This window comes from Meriones unguiculatus, chromosome 10, assembly GCF_030254825.1.
Source record: "Meriones unguiculatus strain TT.TT164.6M chromosome 10, Bangor_MerUng_6.1, whole genome shotgun sequence".
In the NCBI taxonomy this organism is placed as follows: domain Eukaryota; kingdom Metazoa; phylum Chordata; class Mammalia; order Rodentia; family Muridae; genus Meriones; species Meriones unguiculatus.
Window position 1 is genome coordinate 33,115,013 of NC_083358.1, and position 24,595 is coordinate 33,139,607.

The 24,595-nt window shown below is 44.8% G+C and overlaps 2 protein-coding genes across 10 annotated transcripts in view; one reads left to right on the forward strand and one right to left on the reverse strand.

Moving 5' to 3' along the window:
* Coq9 (coenzyme Q9) lies at positions 1-18,710 on the reverse strand. Of its 2 annotated transcripts, none has more exons than XM_021654969.2 (9): positions 18,584-18,710; positions 15,024-15,189; positions 11,833-11,968; positions 4,393-4,535; positions 4,060-4,144; positions 2,966-3,070; positions 1,628-1,783; positions 1,238-1,291; positions 1-775 (listed from the first exon to the last, which is right to left on the reverse strand). In XM_021654969.2, exons 1-9 carry the CDS (start codon positions 18,708-18,710, stop codon positions 740-742), a joined length of 1,008 nt encoding a protein of 335 aa, XP_021510644.2. In that variant the 3' UTR covers positions 1-739. The 2 variants fall into 2 exon arrangements, with proteins under 2 accessions (XP_021510644.2, XP_060248156.1); XM_060392173.1 differs by having other exon boundaries at positions 1,628-1,822.
* The window catches only part of Ciapin1 (cytokine induced apoptosis inhibitor 1), a 13,473-nt gene continuing 7,564 nt past the window's right edge, over positions 18,687-24,595 (forward strand). The window contains exons 1-4 of one of the 8 annotated variants that reach the window (XM_021654973.2): positions 18,728-18,821; positions 21,170-21,314; positions 22,886-23,071; positions 23,468-23,620. In XM_021654973.2, the coding sequence (XP_021510648.1) occupies positions 22,915-23,071; positions 23,468-23,620 (310 nt within the window). In that variant the 5' untranslated portion in view covers positions 18,728-18,821; positions 21,170-21,314; positions 22,886-22,914. Of the gene's footprint in view, positions 18,822-18,845; positions 19,144-21,169; positions 21,315-22,885; positions 23,072-23,467; positions 23,621-24,595 lie in introns of those variants that run through there. The other 7 variants (XM_060392175.1, XM_060392176.1, XM_021654972.2 and 4 more) reach the window with 7 other exon arrangements.

Consider the following 24,595-nt stretch of genomic DNA (forward strand, 5'->3'; position numbering starts at 1 on the left):
TTGTCTCAAACATATTTATTATTTTTACAGATTCCAAATACACTAGTGACCCTGCAATGCATGCTGGTGTCTGTGAGGCCAGGCCTGGGATCACACTTCTGGTCAGGCTTAGCATGGCTGTTCAGAAGGCAGCTGTCTGTGGGAGGCAGCTTTCTGAGGAGCTCCAGTGGCAAATACCTTTGTGAGCACACTGTCTTCCCTGTGCTGGGAGGAGCTGCCACTGTGTGTTGGCTTCAGATCTTGGTTATGAGCCCCTAAGAATATTTCTCGGAGGATTTTATTTGATGGGATCACACTATGCAGCTCAAGCAGCTTTGTAATTCTCTACATAGGAACTCTCAATCCTGCTGTAGCAGTCTCCTGAGTGCTGACAATATAGGTATATGTCACCATGCCCAATGTCCAGAGAGCAGTTCTAAGGTCAAGACCTGATCAAGGTGCCTCTGAGACCATGCAGAGTCACACCAAATTTCTGTGGTTTAAAAGCATGGATGTAAGTCTCATTTTCAATCATACAGCTGCAATGCAGAACATCATCAGTAGGCCAGGCCTGGTAGAAGTGGCCCAATTCCAGGTCAAACAGTAACAAGTGTACTGTGATCTCCAGCCTATGGCTGTCAGTGACTCCCAAGTTCTTCAGTGTGTTCTCTTTAACATCCTGTTAAATGGATGGTGCATCTTGTCAAAGCTCTTCATATCTACAGCTGCTCCTTCCAGGCACATAGGCTCTTCCTTTCTCTCACCGGCGCTGGTTTAGACCTGTCAGGTTCTTAAGCTAACACAGGAATAGAAGCAGAGAGAATGGTGAGGCTTGCTTTACCTCTTAGGACTACAATGGGAAATCCTGGGGTATTCAAGGCAGTAGGTTATAGCTAAGATACAGATTCAAGTATACTGGAGGCCCAGAGGCAGAAGTGGTCTTCTTTTTGCAGGGAGGAGCTTGCCATATGGATGAGCTGGCCTGGAACTTTTTACCCTCCTGCACAGTGCATTAGCATAATGAGTGATAGAATACAGGTATGCACTGCCTCTCCTCCTTCAGCTCTGGGAATTGTTTCTTGATGCCAACAAAGGAGCGTTGGAGCATTGGAGAATAAGATGCTGAGGATAAACCAAGGTCAGTTTTATTCAGCTTCAGTTTAAGGCTCCATAGCTATATGGGTTGGTGACATGTTACAAATAGCACAGGACCAGAGTGGCATGGGAGACAGGCGGTGACCAACTGGGCAGTACTCACCGTGACCGCTGCACCCATCAGTCCTTGCACCAGTGCCTCTCCAGTGGACTTCACCTAAGAGGAGTCTGGGTCAGATTCTCTTAAACCCCAAGAGTGAGCTCAAAGGTGAAACAGATAGGACAATTCATGAAGCCTATGAGTCTCACAGTGGAGTCAAGGTGGTTTAATGTACTGGAAAAGAGCCTAGGGACAACACAATCACAGACAGACAGAGCAGACTTTTAAGGAAGGGCTAGCATGAGGAAGAAACAGCCAGCCTCCTTGGGAAGGCCTTTAGGAGAGTCAGTTAAGGACAACAGGAAGCAAGAGAATAGCCAGGTGATCACGTGTTTGAGACAGACAGGTGTGCCTACTATTGAAAAGGTTTCCAAATGGCCAGTCCCCAACTACCTGCTTAGCTGTGTGGCCCATGTTCATCGCATCATTAATCCGGTTTTCCAGGAAACGCCAAGTATCTTCGTAGTCTGGGGAGGAATCCTGCATCATCACCAGCTCTGTTGTGTTGTAGATGCCAGCTAGCACTGCACGGCGGGTGTACCAATTAAACTGCAGAGAGACCCACCCGACAGGTGGGGAATCACTGCTCTGTGGGTTAAAGGAGTCTTGGGTTCTTCCCATTCAAAAGCTCAGAGACTCTCAGGCTCCTTCCTCACTCCTCTCTCACTGACACATATGGCCCTCTGGAACCACTGTTGCCCCGAACCTGGCTGGACATCCAAACTGCCTGTGAGATTAAAACTATAAGCTCCTGTTCCAATCTCTTAGGCTGGGGTCAGAGGGTCAGAATTAAACACCAGGAAGTGGGAGGTTTAACCAGCAGCCACAGTGATTTGACTGGTGAAACGCCCAGCCCTCTGAGTCCTGGGGAGGTTCTACGATCCAACAGTCATGACTAAACCTTAGCATGCTCTACCACATGGGGAGGGCTGAGGCAGGATCAGGGACACTGGACAAAGCTGAAAGTCTGAGTCCCTGGTGATTTCTGTCAGCCCTAGTAATAGCTCTTTGGAGGACCAGCTCAGCTACTCGGTGTTTTATTCCTTTCATTTCTTTGCTTTCTAATTTTGTTTTCCTACCATCTCTGTTGGTGGTCTATTCCCACACAGAGTAAGTTTATTAAAGCACTTTGTTATAAGTATGGTGGGAGTATGTATCTACGTACCTTCCCATCCTAGAGGCCACAAAGTACCATTACATTTTAATTTCCTTTATGAAGGTTATTTTGTTTTTTTGTTTTTAAATACCCCACCAGAAATATGGTAGCATTAACAAGTCATAATCTCTCTGGTGCCTGCTTAAAGGGGCTTACTGATCTCCCAGTAAAACAGGTCAAGATGGGGAGGAGTTTCTTTTTAAAGCAATGGGTGTCTCCATGTATTTCTGTTTTTTCTCTCAGAGTCAGTTTCAGCAAAGGCACACATGGGGGAATTCTGCTGCAGAATCCGTCTTAGGAGACTGAGGGGAGATGGCTAAAGCAGTACCATCTTAAATCCCCAAGGACGGTGCCACCTCTACAGGTGGGAAGGATAGTCACTGGCTCATGCCCAGTGCTGCTCCCTGAATGACAATGACCCAGACGGCACTCTGGCTCATCAAGGACCTTTCCTCCTGAGAGGGAAATGGCATTGCAGACCTTCCAGACTTTTGATCAAAGAAATTTCACAAACTTCAAGAAATGTCTGACCCAAGTCTTTGCTAGCAACCTATGGGCCTATTGAAAACACTCACATCAGTGGACTGGTCCCCAGCGTAATGCCACATGTCATCCACCATGCTGGTGAGCAAGCTCAGGCTGGGCGGGATATTGTGAGGGAGCAGGAGGATGCTGAGGGCCTGAAGAACAAATGACAGAGGAGGTACCACATGCAGGTAAGAGCAGCACACACAGGGCTCACATGAGGTGGCTGGGGGGTGGGGGTGGGTCACATTAGTCAGCCTAGTTCCTGCTCTTTGAAAGCCACCATGGGTGGATATAGCACCAAGAAACCCTGACTAGCAGTGATGCAGCCAGAGACACAGTTTTGTCCTAAGATGCCCTAATCAGATTCTCTAGGCCAACAGCTGAAACTGGGAATACTGACAGCTGAAGGGGTCATTCCTAAGAGTCCTAGAGCAAGGATAAGAAGAGCACCCCATTCTGTCACAATAAATTCTGCTGCCTTGCTTAGCTCTGGTTGATTCCTATTCCCAATAGGCAAAATTCTCCTAGTTGATACTAGTTGATACCAGCACTAATCTGAGAGCCTCCTTTAGAAAATACCAGCTTCTCCAGGCCTGATTGAACATGCTCTTGACACTTTACCAATTCTATAATCCTCTTGGCTGTGGGACTGGCAGAGAGGCCCTTTACCAGCTGGAAAGCAGCCCAGAAGGCAGCACTGTGCTGACCCAGTCAACTGAAACCCAGTAAGGCACTGCCTGGACTTTATTCACTACAAGGTGATCAAAGTGCATCAGCTGGCCAAACAACATTACAGTCCTTGAGAGCTGAAAAGCAGCAGGGCATTCCCTGAGGAAAGATTGCTGATTCCAACTTCTGACTGTTCCTCCTTAAAGACCTGGTAGCACACTCGGGGCACTGAGTCCACCCACAATATGAACTCGTATGCAGGGCTACTCACAGGCCCATGAGTTTGGACTCGGGTGGCTTAAGTTGTCCCCTATGACACTCCCTCTGCCAAGTACTTGGGACAGGCTTTCCAGGCCCCATGGTGAAGACTCATGAGCTAATGTCTCAACAGTGGGCTAAGTCCTCCAGGGCCACAGTGCTGAGGACGAGGCATTACTACTGTTGCTCTGCAGCTTTACTATCGACTCTGTACCCGGGGCCAGTGCTCAATGTAGGGGATCAGCATTCTCAGTCTGGTTTCCACTGCATCCCTCAGGAACTGGTCTGTCTTCCTCTTCCTAGAGGAGGGAAAAGAAAACAGTGTCTCTAGTTCAAAAGCAGGGGCCACAGTGCCTACTCAATCCCAGGAGGAATGTGCCCCCAGCTGCTGAGGACAACTGTCAACAGGCTGCTGGAGTTCAGACCCATCCAAGCTGTAGGCTGTCAGCACTACTCTCCTGGCACTCCTTGCATCAGCTTCCAGGGGACAGCTGATGGGGCAAGCGGCCGAGCCCTTGCTGACACCCTGAGCTATAATAAAACTTACTCGGCTTGGCCCAGTTGCACTCGTTTCTGCTCCTCTTCCAACACGTGACTGAGGCGAGCATTGCACTGGGTCACAAAGTGCAGAATCAGTTCACTGCCATCGCTCCCAAACATGCTGGCTGCTGCGCTGGAGAGACCCAAGGACTACAGGAGAGAAAGCAGCAACATGGTGGCTAAGCAGACCAGGGTTAAAAGCCTGCTTATCATGAATACCTCTTCCCTAACAGGGGCTGGATTGTCAGTAGAGACCCCTGACCCTTCACTCTGAACTCCTGTGATTGGTCTACCGAGTGAGCTCCTTAGTTTGTGCAAAGCATGACTCCAGGTGTACATGTTGGGGTTAGCAGCTGACTCAGGAACTCAGAAATCAACCTTAGGAATCTTGCTTAGTATGGAAAGGTTCTACTTTTTTTCTGTTTCTGTGACAATACCCCTATAGAAAGCAACACAAGGCTCTGGTGGTGGTGCACAGAGACAGGGTTTCTCTGTGTAGCCCTGGCCATCCGGGAACATGATCTGTAGAGCAGGCTGGCCTCAAACTCAGAGATTTGCCTTCCTCTGCCTCCCAAGTGCTGGGATCAAAGGTGATTGTCACCACTGTTCGGCTTCCGATACTAGATTTCATATGCTATCCTTTTGGAGAAGCCAACGCAAGAACTCAAGCAGCTAGTCCTTTAATATCCAGTCAAGAGCACAGAGAAACAAGTGCACCATGTTAGCTGCTTGTTTCTTCTGCTCAGTGCTGACAGCTGTCTCTGTTCTTACACAGTCAGGAGCTCATCACTTGAAATAATGCTACCTACATTTACCTCAGTGAACAATGAAGACAACCCCAGAGGCATGACCACAGGCCAATCTGATTTAGAGAATTTATCAATCAAGGGTTCTTAGGTGACTCTAGGTTGTGGCAAGTTGGCAATTAAAAACTAACCATCTTAGGAAAAGACAGTCCTCTTTCTGCTGGGCTGCACCTCCACTTCAGCCCAGCATGGAAGACTGCTGCAAAGGATCTCGAAGAGGACCATTCTAGGATCCTCACAGTGAAATCATTCTAGCAACACTGACCAAGACACTGAACCAGGCTCCTTCAAGATGGTCCTTCATTAAATGGGTCGAAAAACCCCTTTCTAACATAGGCCAGTTAGAGCAGAGTTCCAGTACTGAAACCTGGGGCCTTAACTAACACTGCAGGGGCTGCAGAGAGAACACTCCCTTCCTGACACACTCCTTTCACCTAGAGCTCCAGTAAAATGAGCCCGCTAGGTGTGTGTCTTTCATTCATTCAACTACTGTTGCAGTGTGGGGTCAAACCTAGGATCTGCTGCAAGTATTCTACTAATGAGCTACATCCCAAGCTTCTGCCAGTTGTTTAAGACACAATTTTTTCATTAGAGCCATCGAGAAGCTAAACAACCCAGAGACATCCTTTGCTTTCCTTATTCATATTGATTGTTGTGCATCTACTGGAGGCAGAAGCTTGATGGCCACAGGAACAGATGGCTGGAAAGGGACAAAAATACATTAGTATGACTTCCTCCTGCTGGGCAGGAGAACTGCCTCTCTCTGTAGGACAAGGCCATTAGGCGAGTGCCTCAGCACTGACATGAATGGCAGCTGCACCATTACTCCAGGCTGCTAGGCACATTCCACACAGCATCTCATTGCACCGCATACCAGCTCTATTCAGTGGGTATGTCCTGGCTGTACTTTACAAAGCAGGAAACTGAGGCTTACAGCTCTTACCCACAAACTGGGTTGGCAGAGTCTACAGGTATCATGCACTCAGTATGAAAGAAGATAAGCAGGTGAGGAAAGCTGGTTACCAGAGAATTCTGTTTCATCTGATTTTCCCAAAAAATCCTATTAATTTCTCTCACATTTGTTTCATCGATTTCTTCCCTCCCCTTCAAATTTCTGCTTCCTCATATTTCTTCCTAACCTTAGGTTCCTTGGGCTATCACATTCACACAACAAAGAAAACAAAAGTCATTCCATGGGAATTTCCCTAATGTTCAGAAGTTTAGAAACTAAACCTGGTGAGTTTGAGGCCAGTCTGGTCTGCATAGTAAGTTCCAGGACAGCAGGGGCTACATAGAAGAGACACTGTCTCAAAACAAACAAACAAAACACAAAACCCCAAACTAAGGCTAGTCCTTCTACCTGTTTTCCAGATCCTGCAACTCTTGCCTTAGGAATCTCGTGGTTTTGGTTTGCCTGCCTTCTTATTTTCATTCTCACTTGTGTTTCCCTCCTCTTCCCACAAATATTTAACCATGCTCAACTTCCATCCTGCTTCCCCTGCTTGGCATAGCATTTTCAGTCTAACGGTTCTCTACTTCCTCCATGCCACAGCCCCCTTCCTCTGACTTCTGATCCAGGACCCTATAACTATCGCTCTGATAACCAATAGCTAGCTGTGGAAGATATCTTTTGTTTTTTCTCATCTACCAATATATTCTAACCCAGACCTACCCTTACTGTCCTCCTTCCCAGCCCTTCTCTTGATAGGCTCTCAATATGTAGCCCAGGCTGCCCTCAAACTTGTTACAATCCTCCTGCCTCAGATTCCCAGTGTTGGGATTACAGGTATGAACCACCACATAATACTGGGGTTTTCTCTCTGCACTTTATACTCTTGCCATATACTCACACCCAGACACATGCTACAGTACTCAAAATGCCATCTGGAGTCCTGCTAGCTCCTCAGGTTTAGACCCATATATATGCTTGACCAGCTTAGAGGAGAGCCAGATGTTAACAAATTAAAAGTACAGAAGGCAAAATGCTAGGTCCAGAGAGTGAAGCATGTGGAAAAACACAGCCCCACCCTTAGTTTCTGGGAGGAGAGAATCAATGAGAACAGCTTTCCAGCTTAGCAAACTTACGGCTAAGGTCAGTTGGTGGACCAACCTCTGGAGCTATTTATGTGCCTAAGGTCACAGGTCACTACTACACAGTTTCATCTGTCCCATACACTGAGTAATGTTTACTGGGTATGGAAGGCACAGACAAAGCACTTTAAGATTTAGACACAGGCAAGGACTTTCTGAAAGGAACCAATAGTAAAGGAAACAATCAAAGAATTGACAGAGAGGATTATAACAAATCAAAAAGCCTTTACATAGCAAAAGAAACAATCACCAGAGTGAAGAAACAGTCTGGGAGGAAATCTCTGCTAACTACTCAAGACAGATAATCAACATTTGGTGTCTCTAAAGAATTCCAGCTCTTTCACTCAGAGCAGGCAGAATCACTACCACCAAATTCAGCCAAGGCTAAGATGAAGGATGGGGACCTTCTTGGCAAGAAGGAACTGATGAAAGGACTAGAACATCTGAAGGTGGAGCTGTACAAGCTAAATGGCACAAAGCCCTGGCTCTTCAAGCTCCAAGTTGTCTGCAGATCTATCACCCATGTTTTCACAGTCATTAACTATAGTCAGAATGAGCTGGCTGTGGTAGCACAGACCTTCAATTCCATCACTCAAGGCAGAGGAGAAAGAAAATGTCAAGAAATTCTACAAGGGTAAGCCCCTGGACCTGGACTCAAGAAGATATGCCCCACACTCTGTGCCCTGAGGCTCTCACAGGCCAGAAACTGGAACAAGATATGTGCCTTGCCAAGGCTTCCAAGCACAAGAAGCTGGAGACGGGCAGCACTTCCACAGAAGCCCCTCAGCAAGGCCTGAGTGAGGCTGTGGCAACAAACACAGAGCTGGAACAACCCAAAACAAAATAGACCACTTCCAAAAATTACACAAAAATAACTCATGCCCTGAACCACGGTGGCACACGCCTTTAATCCCAGCTCCTGAAGGCAGAGGCAGGCAGATCTCAGATCAGCCTGGTTGGTCCACAGGAGTTCTGAGACTGCCAAGGCTACACAGAGAGACCCTGTTTAAAAAACACTAAAACAAAACAATACAAAATCCTCACAAACACACAAGAGACAATCAGTAAATATTTGAAAAAATGTTAATTAGGGATGTTGCCGTTCTCTTCTCTAGTTTAGTTCCCAGCACCCACACTGGGAGGCTCACAACCGCCTCTAACTCTGGCTCCAGGGAATTAGTCCAATACCCTCTGAGTGATGCACACACATACTTGCACATACTCATAATAATAATAATAATAATAATTTTTATTTAAAACAAAACTGCTCTGAGGGCTGGGCATGGTGGCACAAACCAAGTTTCAGAAGGCAGAAGCAGGAAGATCAATAGTTTGGAGTTCAAGGCCAACCTTAGATATATAGCAAACCTGAAGCCAGTCTAACCAACATGAGACTATCTTAAAACAAACAAACAAAAATTACTTGTGAGTCAGAATGGCTACCTTTAAGAAAACAAGTGACAAGAAATGATGTCAAGGACACGAGAAAAGAAGAATTTGGTTCACTGGCCTCAAACCTGTAGTGATATTCCTGCCTCTCAAGTACTGGGATTACAGGCATGAGCCACTGTGCCTGTCAATACAGAAGGTAGGGACTTCAGTGACTATTGGTGCTAAGTATAGGACTATGGAAATCAGTATGAAGGTTCTCAAAAAACTGAGAAATAGCTACCATGTGATCTAGATACACCACACCTTGTACGTAAATCATTTACAAAGATATTTGTACATTTGTGTTTATTGCTAATTCTACTCTTGATAGTCAAGACAGGAATCCAGTCATGATCTGGCAATTAACAGATGAATGGATAAAGAAAATGTGGTAAATATACACAAGAAAATTGTATTTACATGTAAAGAAGTAAAGGCATTCACAGGAAAACTGATGACTCTGGGTATCATTATGTTAAGTGAAATAAGCTAGAGTCAGAAGAAAATATACTTGAATATTTTCTTTCACAGGCAGAATTTAGATTAAGTGTGTGTGTGCATGCATATGACATGAAAGAAAGGGGACTATGAGAGAAGAAAAGGTTTAAAAATGGAAGGGGAACAAGGGAATGTAATCAAATATATGTCATGAAGGCAGTTGGAAAATTATTTGGGGTGGAAGAAGAAAGGAGCTCAACAAGAGAGAAGACAGAAGAAGGGGTAGGGACTCATGAATATGAGTATAAAAATACATAGGTTTGGAATGTCATAATGAAACCCATTTCTTTGTATGCTAGCCCCAAGATTTAATGGGTAAAAACTTAGACTAAGTTTCCATTCTCAATACACAATAAGCAAAACACTTGCTGGAGTAAGTTTGAGGCAGTCTGGGTGAATTAACAACAATAAAGGGTAGGAACTGAAGAGATGGTTTAGTGGTAAAGAGCACTGGCTGATTAGTCTGTAAAGTGTTTAAATAAATTAAAGAGAGAGAGAGAGAGAGAGAGAGAGAGAGAGAGAGAGAGAAAGTGAGCACTGGCTGCTCTTCCAGAGGACAGAGGGTTCGATTCCCAGGACCCACATGGCAGCTCACAACCATCTCTAACTCCAGGGGACCTGACAACTTCTTTCAGCCTCTGGTACAGCATGTCCCAGACATGCATGTGGTGTGCAGTCACACACCCATAACACCCATACACTGGAAACAAAAGTAATTTTTTAAATTAAAAAATAAGTGTAAAAAAGAAACTTTGGGTCATTGTTCAGTGACGAAGGGTGCTTAGCTAACATGCATGAGGCTCTAGTTCAGTCCCAGCAATACTTACATAAATGATGCTAGACTTGGGGGCCTAGAGAGAGTGCTCAGCAGTTAAGAACACTTGCTTCTCTGACAGAAAATCTGGGTTCAGTTCCTAGCACCTACGAGGCAGCTCACAACTACCTCTCTCTTCCAAGAGAGTCAACACCCTCTTCTGGCCTCCTCAGGCACAGCCACACACGTGGTGCATACTCATACATGCAGGAAAAATGCACACATAAAATAAAAATAAATAAATCCTTAAATTTAAAGAAAAATATTGCTAGACTGGGCTCAACAAGAGAAGGGACTTGGTCATGTGTTCACTGTCACTGTCCCTGGCACAGTGACTGGTACACATCATCGCTCAATAAATATTTAAAGAATATACTAACAGTTTCATAAATTTTTTGTGTGTGTGTTAAAAGAATAGGCATTGAAAGGTGCGCATGGTACCACATGCCTGACACAGTCAGCAGGACAAGTTTGAGGGCAGCCTTGTTCTACATAGTGAGGTCCAGGACAGCTCAGGGTGCAAAATGAGATCCCATCTCCAAATTAAAGAAAAATAAAACAAAAAACCCAGCAGAGGCCATCAAGATGGTTCAGGAGAGAAAAGCCCCAAGTTCGCCAAGGCAAGCTGGAACACCTGAATTCAGTCCTTGAGACCCACAGGACAGACAGAAAATGAGACCCTCCTCCTCTAACTTCCATACATGTGCACACACACAGATATACACACACACAAGTAAGTATAATTTTAAAAAATCAGCATGCTTCTCAGAATTGGTGACATAAAACAGCTAAACAGGCAACATCTTTCTTTTTTTGCTTTTTTTATGTCAGGGAGGATGTAGTGCAGGTTGGCTTTGAATTCACTTTGTACCACACAGATGACCTTCAACCTCTGATCTATCTATCTTCAGCTTCTGAATGCTGGAAGTACAGATGTGCAACACCACACCTGGGTTTTATTATTATTATTATTATTATTATTATTATTATTATTATTATTTTGGATAGGGTTTCTCTTTTTAGCCCTGGCTCTCCTAGAAATCACTCTGTAGACCAGGCTGGCCTTGAACTCAAGAGTACTGAGCCATGACCGACTGGGTTACTTGGTTTTATGTGCTGCTAGAGATTAAACCCAGGGTTTCATGCATGCTACAAAGGCACTGTATCACAGCCAAATGCCTAGCCCTGCATTAAAAAAAAAAAAATCAATGCATTAAAAACAATTTTTCTTAAATAGTAGGTGTGGTGACACAGCACTCAGGGAGGCAGAGGCAGACAGATCTGAGTTCGGGGCCAGCCTGGACTACATAGCGAGAGCCAGCCTGGACTACACAGCGAGTCCAGGACAGCTAAGGCTACACAGAGAAACCCTGTCTCAAACAAACAAACAAACAAACAAAAAACAAACAAACAAACAAAAACCTGCAACCAATCAACCAACCAACCAAACAAAAACCCAGTGTTTCTTAAAGCAGACAAATGCCTTTAGTCCTAGCACTTAGAAGGCAGAGGCAGAAGGATCTCTCTGTGAGTCCGAGGCCGGCCTGGTTTACACAGTAAGTTCCAGGATAGCCAGCACTAGAACTTAAATAGACAGGTACTGTCTATAAATAAAATAAAATAAATAGGAAGGAAGGAAAGAAGGAAGAAAGTCATCTCCATCCTATGGAGAAAAAAAGAAAAAGAAAACCTAGACAATCCTGTAGCTGTGAAGTTCTGACCTAGATTGGAAGGAAGCATGAGGCCCTTTGTGGTTCTGACTCTGGGTTCATTTGGGTCTGCTGCCCCACCCATCACCTCTACCTACCTGGGCTCCTTCAGCAATGGCTTCTGCAGTCCAGCCATGGGCAGGCACAAACTCTAAGGCTGCTGTCAAGATGCGGTGCTGCAGCTGCTCCTCACTCTCATAGTCCTCTTCCTCCTCTCCACTCTGGTCTGTGTACCTGAGATACAGAGCCCAGCACACATCACACCTCACTGTCTACAGCCTGACATGCAGAATGAGCCCAACCAGAAGGAGAGGTCCTGGGTCTCCTCTGAACATGTTAAATAAGAGGGGCCTCCTTCCTGTATCTCTGTGGATGTTTTAATACCAACAAGGTTCAAATCCTATTATCCTTCCCTTCCTCCCACACTTGAGTTCTTTTGTTTGTTTGTTTTTTGAGGCAGGGTTTCTCTGTGTAGCTATGGCTGTCCTGGAATTCGCTTGGTAGGCCAGGCTGGCCTCTAACTCACAGAGATCTGCCTGCCTCTGCCTCCTAAGTGCTGGGATCAAAGCCTGGCTTTCTGTTTTTTTGTTTGTTTGTTTGTTTGTTATTTTTAAAAGATTTGTTTATTTACTATGTATACACTGTTCTGACTAGATGTGTGCCTGCACCCCAGAAGAGGGCACCAGATCTCATTATAGGTGGTTATAAGTCACCATGTGGTTGTGGGGAATTGAACTCAGGTCCTGTGGAAGAGCAGACAGGCTCTTAACCTCTGTGCCATCTCTCCAGCCCCGAGGACTTGAGTTCTTACAATATGAAGACAGTAGTCCTGTAGCAGCCTGCGTTCCTGCTTATCATCCTTAGGCAACCTGAGGTCCATGGGCTTCATGTGCCCTGGGAGAGCTGGATATGGCTCAATACATTTGTCACGTTGCAGTCACAGGTTGGACACTCCTGTTAGCACATGGTGTTTAAAGGTTTTTCTTATGTCTACACCAGGCTCTAACTCCAAGAGAGTGAGAATAATGTATTCTAGTCACAGGTATAAATCTTAAAAAAAATAATTTTTTTTTGGTTGAATTGTAAAGCGTTTTAGCTGGGTGTATGGTGGGAATCCCAGCATATGGACCACTGAGGCAAGTGGAAGTTCAGGAGTTAAGAGACCAGTCTTAGACACATGGAAAGATATCTTAAACAAACAAACAAACAAACAAAACAACTGGGGCTGGAGAATACTCAGCAGTTAAGAGCAGAGGATCTAAGCTCAATTCCCAGCACCCACACCAGGCAGCTCACAGATGTTGGTAACTTAAGCTCTAGGGAATCCAGCACCCATGTGTACCACAACAAACACATGAATGGATGGACATGGACACATACACATTTTTTAAAAAGTATTTTTAAAAACTAGAATGACTGGGCTGGGCATGGAAGCACATAACCCATCACTTGGGAGGAAGAGATAGGCAGGTTTCTGTAAGTGCTAGGCCAACTCCCGCCAGGGCTCCATATGAGACCTTTCTCAAAACAAACAAAACTGTAGAAAAACTGATGAATGCTCTCAGTTTCCATTGAGAAAAGTTCAATGTCCAGTGGCAGGATTAACAAGAAAAAAAGATCAAATGAAAATGTAAATTATTATTTCCTTGTGCAAGCCAAGTTTGTCCCATACAGGCAATGAAACTTTAAATGTGTTTATCTTTTGCCTCTATGCTCTAAACAGCACTGTTGCCCAGGCTGGCCTTGAACCTGTGATTCTCCTTCTTACGTGTGTATGTGCTGAATAATAGTTTTATGTCAACTTGATGCAGGCTAAAGTTATCTGGGAGGGGGGAACATCAATTGAAAAAATGCCTCAGTAAGTTCCAGCAGTAGGGAATTTTCTTAATTAGTGATTGTTGGCGGAGGGCTCAGTGCATTGTGGGTGGTGCCATCCCTGGGCTGGTGGTCCTGGATTCTATAAGAAAACAGGCTGAGCAAGCCATGGAGAGCAAGCCAGAAAGCAGCACCCCTCCATGGCCTCTGCATCAGCTCCTGCCTCCAGGCTCCTGCCCTGTTTGAGTTCCTGTCCTGACTTCCTTCAGTGATTGACTACAATGTAGAAGCATGAGCCAAATACACCCTTTCCTCCCCAACTCGGTCTTGGTCATGGTGTTTCATCACAGCAATAGGAACCCTAACTAGGACACCTTAGTAATTGGGATTACAGGCCATGCCTGACTTCAAATTTCTCATACCTAAAGAGACAGACACAATATGCTTAACTCTATCAAACAATGAAATAGAAATAGTTACCAATAAGACAGGTTAATACATTTTGGCTCATTCATTACTAGAATGTTATACCACTACTAAAAATATACAAATTGTGAAAAGACATGAAGAACCTACTCTTGAGCTGGCTATAGTATACATCTATAATCCTAGCAACTTGGAAGGCCGAGTCACAAGGATTGCCGAGTTCAAATTCTGCCTAGGATAGAGTGAGATCTCAGCTTAAAAACAAAACAAAACAACCCCCCCAACATAGATATATCTAAAAGGCATTTTCACGTCAGCCAAGTTATCTCTGTTATGATTTCAAGTGTTTTCCAGAATGCTTAGATCTTCTAAAATGGAAAGGTACTGTTTTTAGCTTTAGAAATGCCTGCAAGTAGCTACACAAAGCAGCTCACACTGTAATCCCAGGCCTTTTGGAAACTGAAGCTGGAAGATTCCAAGAGTTCAAGGGTATATAATAAACACACCCACTCAACAAGAGCAAATACAAAGCCAGGCAGTGGTGGTGACACCTTTATCCCAGCACTTGAGAGGCAGAGGCAGGCAGATTTCTGACTTCAAGGCCAGCCTGGTCTGCAGAGTGAGTTTTAGGACAGTCAAGGCTACACAGAGAAACCCTATCTCAAAAAACAAAAAGCAAAAAACACATCACAGCCAGCTACAGTGGTATACACTTATAATCCCAGTACTTGGGGAGACACAGGCAGGTGGATCTCTGTGAGTTTGAGGCCAGCTTGGTCTACAGAGTGCATTTAGGACATACAGGGCTATACAGAGAAACCATGTCTCAAAACCAGACCCCCCCAAAAAAAACCCTACAATCAATAAATAACAAGACCCTATCAGAAAGAAAAGATGGGAGAGGAGGAAAAGGGAGGGAGGAAAGAAGAGAAGGAAATAGAAGGAAAAGAAGAAAACTGTATGAAGGCAAGAAGGGTAGTAAGGAAAAGGTACATTCTGATGCATGTGAAGTAGCCAGCAATGGGTAGATCTGGACACCAATACTGACCTGGGGGGTGGACGAGGAATCTCTGAGCCGGGCGTCTCTGGCTCCTGTGTCTCAGAATGCTGCTGAGAAAAAGAGTGGGGAGGCTGCTGCTTCTGCTCTTCTGAGAACCTGAATGCCACAGAAGTGTGGAAGGCATGTGGCATCAGAGGCGATCGGCATCGGGCCACTGAAACAGAAACAGGACTGCTGTCAGGGACACGCACCATGATGACCCTTTGAGACCCAGAGTGATGAGAGTGAGGAGGAAGCACACAGCAGGGATGCCTCTGCAGCCCCTCATTCCGGTGGTGAGTGCCCCATAGACACTTCGAGTGAAACAGAAACCTTGAGACACATCATCCAGTTACGAAAACACCTGGCTGTCCTCTTGGTGTTTCTATCATGGCTCAGAGGACACATTTGTGGAGGCGGTTCTCAGGTAGCCAGGTTTATGTGTCAAACACCTTTACTCACTGAACCATATTGCTGGCCTCATAATATGCAGCTTTTTAAAACCCCACCAATTAAGAGTATTGATCTCTACTTGTTCAATGACAATGTTAAAGTAACCCCCAAATGTGGAATGCCATACCTATACGCATAATAAAAAACAGTGCCTACAATGTGTTTACATGGCATTTATTTTCCTTTTTCACGTTCGTGTGGATGGGTGTGCATAGGTATGTTTGCATGTATGTGGGTGGGTGAGCATGCACAAGGACGTGGAGAATTTGGGGAACCATCCTAAAAGCATCTGTTCTTCCACAGGTGGGGTCTCTCAATCAAACCCAGAACATATGGTTAGTCTTGCTGGCCAGCCTGCACTAGAGAGCCTTAATCTCCATCTTTGGGCTTCTTTTTTTGATCAAGGTCTCACTACGTAGTCCTGGCTGGCCTGGAATTCACTATATAGATCAGGCTGGCCTCAAACTCCCAGAAATCTGCTTCTCTGCCTCTGAGTGGCTGGGATTAAAGGTGTGTGCCACAGCATCCTACATTTTAACTCTGGTTCTCACACTCAAGCACTCTAACCTCTGAGCTATATCCCTAGCCTTTGCAGCCCCATTACTTCAGGAAAGATCAGTAGTGTTTCATACTCCTTTCCTCCTTCCCAACATTTTCTCATCAAAATTTGCAAATATGTAGACTGGCTGAAGGAATTGTGAATACTCTAGCTTCTACATATTTCACTTCTTCATTAATCTACTGATTATTTATTGCGATCTCAGTGTTGCTCATCTCCAACATTTTAGTGTATGTGGCATTAGAGTTCACTTTTTATTGTTCCTTTATGAACTCTTTATATACAACGAAATAAACAAGTCTTAAATACAAATCTTAAATAAATCATCCTGTGAGCAACGCAAGCACATACACTTGTGTAACATGAATCCTGTGTAGACAGACACTACTACCACCCCAGAAACCCTTTCAGTCAATGACCATACTTGTTCTGAAAATTATACCCTAGGTTCGTTTTTGCTTGTCCTGTATCTGTTTTTCTTTATAATCTAAAGGTTTTATATATATTAGTTATTTATTTGGTTTTTTATGACAAGGTTTCTCTGTGTAGCCTTGGCTGTCCAGGAACTCATTCTGTAAACCAGACTGGCCTCGAACTCAGAGATTTGCCTGCCTCTGACTCCTACAGTGCTTGGATTAAAGGCTTTTTAATGGTGTGCAGCACCACTGTCTGGCAAGATTTATTTATGTGTCTGAGTGTTTTGCCTTCATGTACTCATGTGCACTACATGCCTGCTTGATACTCCCAAAGGTCAGAAGAGGAAGCTGGGAACTGAACCCAGGGCACCTGCAAAAACAGCAAGAGCATTTAACTGATAAGCAGTCATTTCTGAAGCCCTGCTTAGTTTATGTTTCTAATTATTTATTTATTTAGTGTATAGGTGTTCTGCCTATATGTATGCTTGTACTACAAGTGAAGGCCCTGTATCTATATGACTGGTAGAAAATGAACCTGGGTCCTCTGGAAGAGCCAGTGCTCTTAACCACTGAGCCATCTGTCCAGTCCATGACTTAGTTCATAATTATGTATATTGGTGTCAGTCTGTGTGTGGGTATGAAGAAGGCATCCCCTGGAGCTGGAGTTACAAGTAGTTGTGAACAGCCCAACATGTGTTCTGGAAATCCAACTGGAGTCTTCCACAAGAACAGCATGTACTCTTAACTGCTCAGCCATCTCTCTAGCTTCCCCGATTAGTATATTTTTAAAAGGTCACCGTAGGTAACTCGTTGAGGAGTCTATTACAACACTGGGGAATGTTTTAGTTTCTGAGAAGACACTCCTGAAAAGCCATGCACCTGGGTCTGCCTTACTTTCTTGTGAGTGCCTCTCTCTCTCTCTTTTTAACCCTTGTGCTTAAGACTACATTAAAATCTCTTTGTTAAACTTGGACTGTTTTAAACACACACACACACATAAAATTAAAAGATCAGCCCATAGTATTTTGAGGTAGAGGCTTCCTATATAACTCAGGCTGAGACAGTACTACACAAGCTCAAAAAAAAAAAAAATCTGTGAGTTCAAGCTCAGTCGGGTCATATATAGCACATTCCAGGTCAGTAGGTCAGTCAGGGATATATAGAGTGAGAGTCTGTCTCAAAAATTTTTAGAAAGAGGAGGGGTGCTTTGGAGGTACCTGTTATAGAGGGCTTGCATAGTACTGAAAAAGATGAATGTTTGGCTTTTCAGAGTCCAACCACTATAAAGTTTTTGTGAACTTTTTGTGGACAGTTTCCTGGGCAAATACTCAACATTGGATTTGTTGGGACATGGGGCATAACTTTTACTGAACATATTTTGTCTGAAACTTTAGATAAAAAAAATGACAAAATTACTGGAAACAACATTGTAGAAAGAAACACAGAACACCATGCATATTAACATCAGCATTTTAGTATATGCAGAGAAAATGGAGCAAATATCTACAAAATTTGAAGTGACGGGTCCCCAAAGTACGGCTGTGAAATCACAGAGATTTTAGTTGCATATTTAAGTTAATGTATTAGTGTAGAAATATTCTATTTATGGAGAGTGATTTTTGCTTTTCCACTTAATGACAGTATACAAAGTTTTTAAAGTAAACGTCTATTATTTATGTGGAAATAAATATGCTGGTCACGTGGTAACAATAACGAACGACACCAATTTAGTGACGTGGTGTGGCAATGACTGACCCTGGGGAAAGAACGGACGCTCTCGGTGGCGGTTCTGTCTGTCCCTCCAGCAAGGCTGGCCCACTGCCCAAGGCAACGGAGTTGAGAACGCACCTGCAACAGGCGAGCTCTGTGACCTTGGGCACACCGAGCCCTCTCTGAAGCTCCACTACCTCTGGAGAACCAGGGTCATAGGCCTGCTCGCTGCTTTTGCCCCTCCCCGCTCTGGTCTAGGAGACGGAAACCCACTAAGTGGCTTTTTCCAGCTGACACAAGCGGCTCCACGCTGATGCCCTTCACCTTGCTAACTCCCCACCAAGGCTTCTGTCGCCCCACGCCAAGCCCAGATCCGTCCCGCGCCTCCTTCCCCGCTTTCCCCCCGCGCCTCGGCTCGGCTGTCACCTCACCGGGCAGGCACCGCAGCTGCAGGAGCCTCCAGCCCACCCGGCCGAGGACGCCAGACACTGCTGCCGCCGCCGCCATCTTGGAAGTGGGCACGCACGCTGACGGCGGCGACGCGCTGGGCAGCGACATGACGTCACCAGGGCCGCGTCTACCTTCTTGTACTGGTTGCCTCCTCTTCTCGCGAGAGACCGGGGACGAGAAGCCGGCGTCTGCGGAGCGGGTATTCCGGCTGTGAGGAAGGTGAGAGCGTGCGGTGCGGCTCGAGGACCAGACCGGGCTTAACGGCCCTGTTCGGGGCCGCCCTTGTCTTCCGCCCTCTCGCTTCGGCTCCCTGTGCCGTCCTTGGCGTGCCTGGGAAAGCCGGCGTGAGGGGCCGCGGCGGCCGGGGCCCTGCGTGCGGCGGCGTGCCCGACACCGGGGCTCATCTGCCGCCTCTTTCCACGTGAAACCCGGAGCTGGCCTCCGGATCGCCAGTTTACTCTTAGCCGTCTGCGGTGACCTTGAGTCTCCTTCAGGGCACTTGGCGGAAAGCTCGAAAGCTGAGGAGAACCTGGAGCCACAGGTTGTCCGTTTGAGCCTGGTACTTCTATCCCACGTAGGACTGACTTATCTAAGATGCTTGTTCATAAAACGAACCACCCAGGCCATTGTCCTGGAGAGTTGCCCCTGTGCCAGGGTGTGGTCCAGGGATCTAACATTAACAAGCCAGTTTGGGAGAGGCTTGCTTCTTAGTGTCTCCACCAGGGAAGACTTGGTGTTTGTTAGAAAGAAGTAAACGAAGTGTTTTTGTTTTCATGGTCATGGAGGGAACTCGTGTTGGTGCATATGCGCGTATATGGAGGCCAGAAGAAACTTTGTTTTTCATCAAACTGTTTTCACCTCCTTGGTGACAAGACCTCTCTTTGGCCTGAAGCTCACCAGTTAAGGCTGGGCGGGCTGGCTGGCCAGTCTGCCCTCCTCCATCTCCCCAGTGCTGGATTACAAACCCAGCCACACGCGCTTTTAAAAAGTACATGTATTCTATTTTGTGTTATTGTGGGGAGGGGGGGTGGCGGCATGTGCACAGTGGAACTCAGCTGACAACTTTGAGGAGTTGGGGTTCTGAAGGTTAAAGTCAGTTGTCAGGCTTGTGTAGCAAGCACCCCTACCCACCGACTCATCTTTATGGCCCCCACACCTAGGTTTTCTGTGTGCGTTCTGGGGTCACACTCAAGTCCTTGTGCTTGCAAAACAAGGGCTTTACCCGCTGAGCCATCCCTGGAACCTGTTAATGGTTTTTTGAGAGAAGAGTTTCACTGAGGAGCCCAAGCCTCACAACTCATGAACCCTCTTCAATCTCAAAAGAGAGCTAGGGTTACAGGCAAGCTCCGCCATTCTTGGCTGTTGGTATTTGTTTGGCTTTGTGGTATGAGTCCACTGGCACTTGCTAGATAAGCACACGCCACTGAACTGTACCCCTATCCCTAATCAGCCACACCTGCAACCACTGTCGTCTCCAGCCCCTCAGCCACCTTCCATGTGCTCTTACTGCCTGCTAGTAACTTTTTTTTTTTTTTTTCTTTGAAATGGGGTCTCACTATGTAGCTTTGGAACTTGATCTGTAGAGCAGACTGGCCTCAAACTCCCAGGGATCTGCCTGTCTTTGTCTTGGGGGAGTATTGGTGTTAAAGGCAAATGCCTGTGTGCTAGTAACATTTTTGAAAAGCCATTGGTAGATGTTGTCAGTTGCAGAAGCATCTAACAAGCAAGGTCAGTTATGTGATATTGACTTCTTCACCTCTTTATAGTTGTGAAACAGCCCTGAGTCACAGCTCCTAAGTCCACAGGTTTAGGCACTGGTTTTTTGTTGTTTTTTTTTGGTAGTTTTTTTGTTTGTTTGTTTTAAACAGATTGCCACAGTAACAACAACAAAACAAATGGGAATTGTCACACCTCTGCTCCTAAAGCTTAAAAAGAACATTGTCTGTTTAGGAAATGCTGATTGAAGGCTTATAGGTGTGTGTTTTGGTGGAGGGGGAGGTTTGAGGTTGATCTACTCATGAGGTCCCTCTTATGGGAAGCAGAGTGCTTTATTTACATTCTGTAATGTATTGACACCGTCCTACTGGTACTGGGATGAAAAAAGTCCAGGCTCTCCTGTGAGGTTCTAAAGATGAAAGAGAAGCTTTGCATACCTTCCTTACAAGCATCTTTAGCCAAGACTGTTAGAACTGGCTGCAGAGACGTGGAGGCCCCGTCTTTTCAGAACATTATCTCATTGAGCCCTATGTCCAGGCATCTGCTGAGTGCTTTACATAACTTACTTAAGAGTTTCTTAATCAGTCTTAAAAATATGAGGTTACTTAATATTCCTGTTTATTGACAGGAAAAGAGACTCAGAAAAGCTGACTTGCCATAGTAGATAGATCTACAGGTTGCTTTTTTAATAACTTACTACCCAGCAGTAAGTACTCTTGCCTTCATCGGCAGGTCTTAAATGTGAGATTGATCCCAAGTTACCCAACCTAAAGATTTACAAGGATTCTTTCTCAACATTATGTGACAATTAAAAGCTTAAAAGTGTTCATTCTTGGTGTTCTACTTTTTAGGGATTTAAAATCCAAAACTAAACAACCAAGAAATCCTGTTTGTCTGATGACCACGGGTCATCCTTTTACTTGGGCTTTCTGCTGAGTCAGGGTAGCCCAGACCTGCTGTTCACATGAAAACAACAACAACAAACTAAATAAAAAGGTATGATTGAGAGAAAATGCAATAAGGAGAGAGTCACTTTGGACTGGAAACCAGATTTTCAATCTAGCCAACTGCAGAGTTCAATTTTGCTGTAGAAATTAAAACCATTAGTAACTTAGTTCTGAAATGACAAAGCACTGTGTAATCAAGGGTAACTGGTTAAAGGTCATGGTTTTTAGACACTAAAGAAATAGTAATCCTAGTACTTGGGAATTAGAGGAAGGAGGATCAGAAGTTCAAGGCCAGCCTGGGCTATATGAGACCCTAACCCCTTCTTCTAAAAAAGTAACTGAAAAATGAAATGAATTTTTAAAATTACATTTTATTTGTATGTGTGTATCCACCTGTGCCATACCTACACATGTAGAGGTCGTAGGAAAACCTGTAGAAGTCAGTTCTCTCCATGTGCATTCATGAAGATTAAACTCAGCTCATCAAGCTTGGCAATAAGTGTCCTTACCTGCTGATCCGTCATGCTGGCTGCTGAAGTGACTTTTTATAGAAGCAAAGTGTAATGCATGTGACTTAAATTCAGCCTGGGAGCCTGGTGGTGTCACTGTGTCAGAGATGGACATCTCTGCAGAAGTCAGAAGTGTTCAGTATGAGCCTCCTGCCACCGCTTCTTTGTTTCCCTTACTTGAAGCTGGAAACTTGGTAGCATTAATGTTTAAGGATGGAGGAGCTGAACAGAGGTATCCCTTGACCACCTTCACAGTGAGCATCTTGTATACAGGCCTGCATATTGAGTGGAAGAGAAAGTTGATCCCAGTTGGGAAGTTTTCATGCTTAAAACACAGTTTTGAAAGCCAGGCAGTGGTGTCACACACACTTAATCCCGGAACTTGGGAGACAGGCAGCCTAGTCTACAAAGCGATTTCCAGGACAGCCAAGGCTACATAGAGAAACCCTGTCTCCAAAAACAAAACAAAACAAAAAACCATAGGTTTGGATTCTAATCCCAGCTGTTTTACACCACATAATATTGGTTGTATACTGGGCTGGCTGGCCTAGTTCTTTACCAGTACATTGGGAATGACCTAATATCAGGCTTTTTTGAGGGTCAGTTGATTTGGTGTATGTATAAGGTGCTGTAAGGAGTCTGGCCATTGTTAAATTTTGAAGGCATTATTGGTTACTGCAGATTCTGTGGAGTTGAAATTTTTTAAGTAATGAAAATAAGTGTTTGGTGTACAAATTTTAAGTATCTTTTAAAAAGGCTAGCTATATTAGGTTTTAGCCTTCCTCGCTGACTCACTTCTGCCTGATGAATGCCCTATTTGTTTATAGTCTGCTCAAACTGAATTATCTCAAAGATGAAATAATCTTTCTGTCTCCAACCTGCTTCCTTGACTCTAATCCTCTATCTGTTATCCGTCTGTCTACTTGTTCGGTCAGGGAATGTTGGATTGTGAAGCCTTTAGGCTTTAGGTTCATTAGTCAGACTCTTAGGGTCTACACCAATTTTTGTAATATCCTTAGTGGGAGGTTGTTGGAAGTAGGCTATGATTCTAATCATACTTGGTAATAATCCATGGATTAAATTGCACTGTTGTCTTGATTTCTTTTGCCAGTAGCATTTAGGTCCAGCGGCCTTACAGAAATGGCAGAGTTTGGGATCTCCCCTGGCCAGTTTGTGGCAGTGTTCTGGGACAAGTCATCTCCTGAGGAGGCCCTGAAAAAACTGGTGGATAGACTTCAAGGGTTAACTGGCAGCGAGGGCCAAGTATTCATGGGAGACATCAACCAGCTGCTGCAGTGTAAGTATCCTTTTCTTCTCAGAGGGCTAGAAGAGTTTTGCTGGCGCTGTTTTAGCTCCTGACACTTGAGTTTTGTGTGGGGTAGTCTCTTTTGCTTTTCAGATGAAATATAGCTGACCTGGGCATGTATTTGGTAATCTCTGCAAGCTCTTGTTCTTTGGAGGCTGTTTTTTGTTGTAAAAAGCTTCTTTTCCCGTTCTTCCCCTGGTCTTATGAAGGTTAAGAATTAGTAAGATACAGAGCAGAATAGAGACTCCGCACCCTTTTGCTATGTAGACTTACTGTTTGCTGTGTAAGGTCATTGTCCTGGGTGATGGCTGGGTCCTCTGTGGGAGCTCTGTGGGAGAACTGAGAGATTGCTCTCCAGCTTTGACAACTGTCGAATACTCTTTTCAGCTGCCCATAAGGAATCAAGCTTCGATGTCATTCTGTCGGGTGTAGTCCCAGGGAGCACCTCTCTGCACAGTGCTGAGGTTCTGGCGGAGATGGCCCGCATACTTCGGCCAGGCGGTTGTCTTTTTCTGAAAGAACCAGTGGAGACAGCTGTAGGTGAGAATATCGCTCGCTACTCAGAAGATGAACATCTAACAGCGTCGGCCTTGCATGTGCATGCCATCTCCTGAGCAACGCTTGGAGATGAGTATCTGTGTATAATGCCTTGTCAGGGAAAGATGTTAGACTCTGAGGCAGCAGGGCCGAAAAGTGATCTTTGGTCATAAGTAGAAAGAAATTACCACCTAAAATGACTGAATCTGAATCTGAAAGTTTCATCTTTCTTATGTTTCTGACACAGAGGACATTGTAGCAAGAAGGAGAACACACAGCAACTTCTTGTGAATCTGTGGTTATTCCAGAATAAAGAGTTTTAAAGTAATGGTGCAATTCTGGGAGTAAAGAGTAATGTGTGAGAAGCTAAAACCAATTTCCAAGAATTAAAACCCTTTTGGCTCAGTAGTGTAGCTGTCAAAATTGTTAAGTCTGGATTTTTAGCATCTTTTTATAAAGTCAATCAAGATGTGTAATATATTCCATCAAATAAAGTAAATTAGTAGAAATTAAAGTATTTGGGGATGAATAAAGATGTATTGTGTATCTGCAGCTGTGACCTTGTGATGCCTTTGGCAGGCACCAGCTTTCTTGCTGGAAACTGGTTTTTATGGTTTTATTATTTTTAAGAGTGTGTGTCTGTGTCATGTTTATATGCATGAGTATATAAAAGTGAGTGCAGGAGTTGGGAACAACTCCCCCCCTACACACCCTGCCAGAGCTAGAGTTAAAGTAGTTGTGAGCCTGCCGGTGTGGGTGCTGAAACCGAGTTCATCCTCTGCAAGGGCAGTATGTGCTTGTAGCCACTGAGCCGTCTCTTCAGCTTCTTTCTGGAAATTTAAACGTTGGGTTAAGTTTCTGTGTGCACCAGTTTATAACTTTATTCATCATCCACCATTCTTTGGGAGGGGTTTCCAAGAAGCAGAATGATAAATAATAATGGAATTATGACTTGTATTTGCCTAAGAAAGAATACTT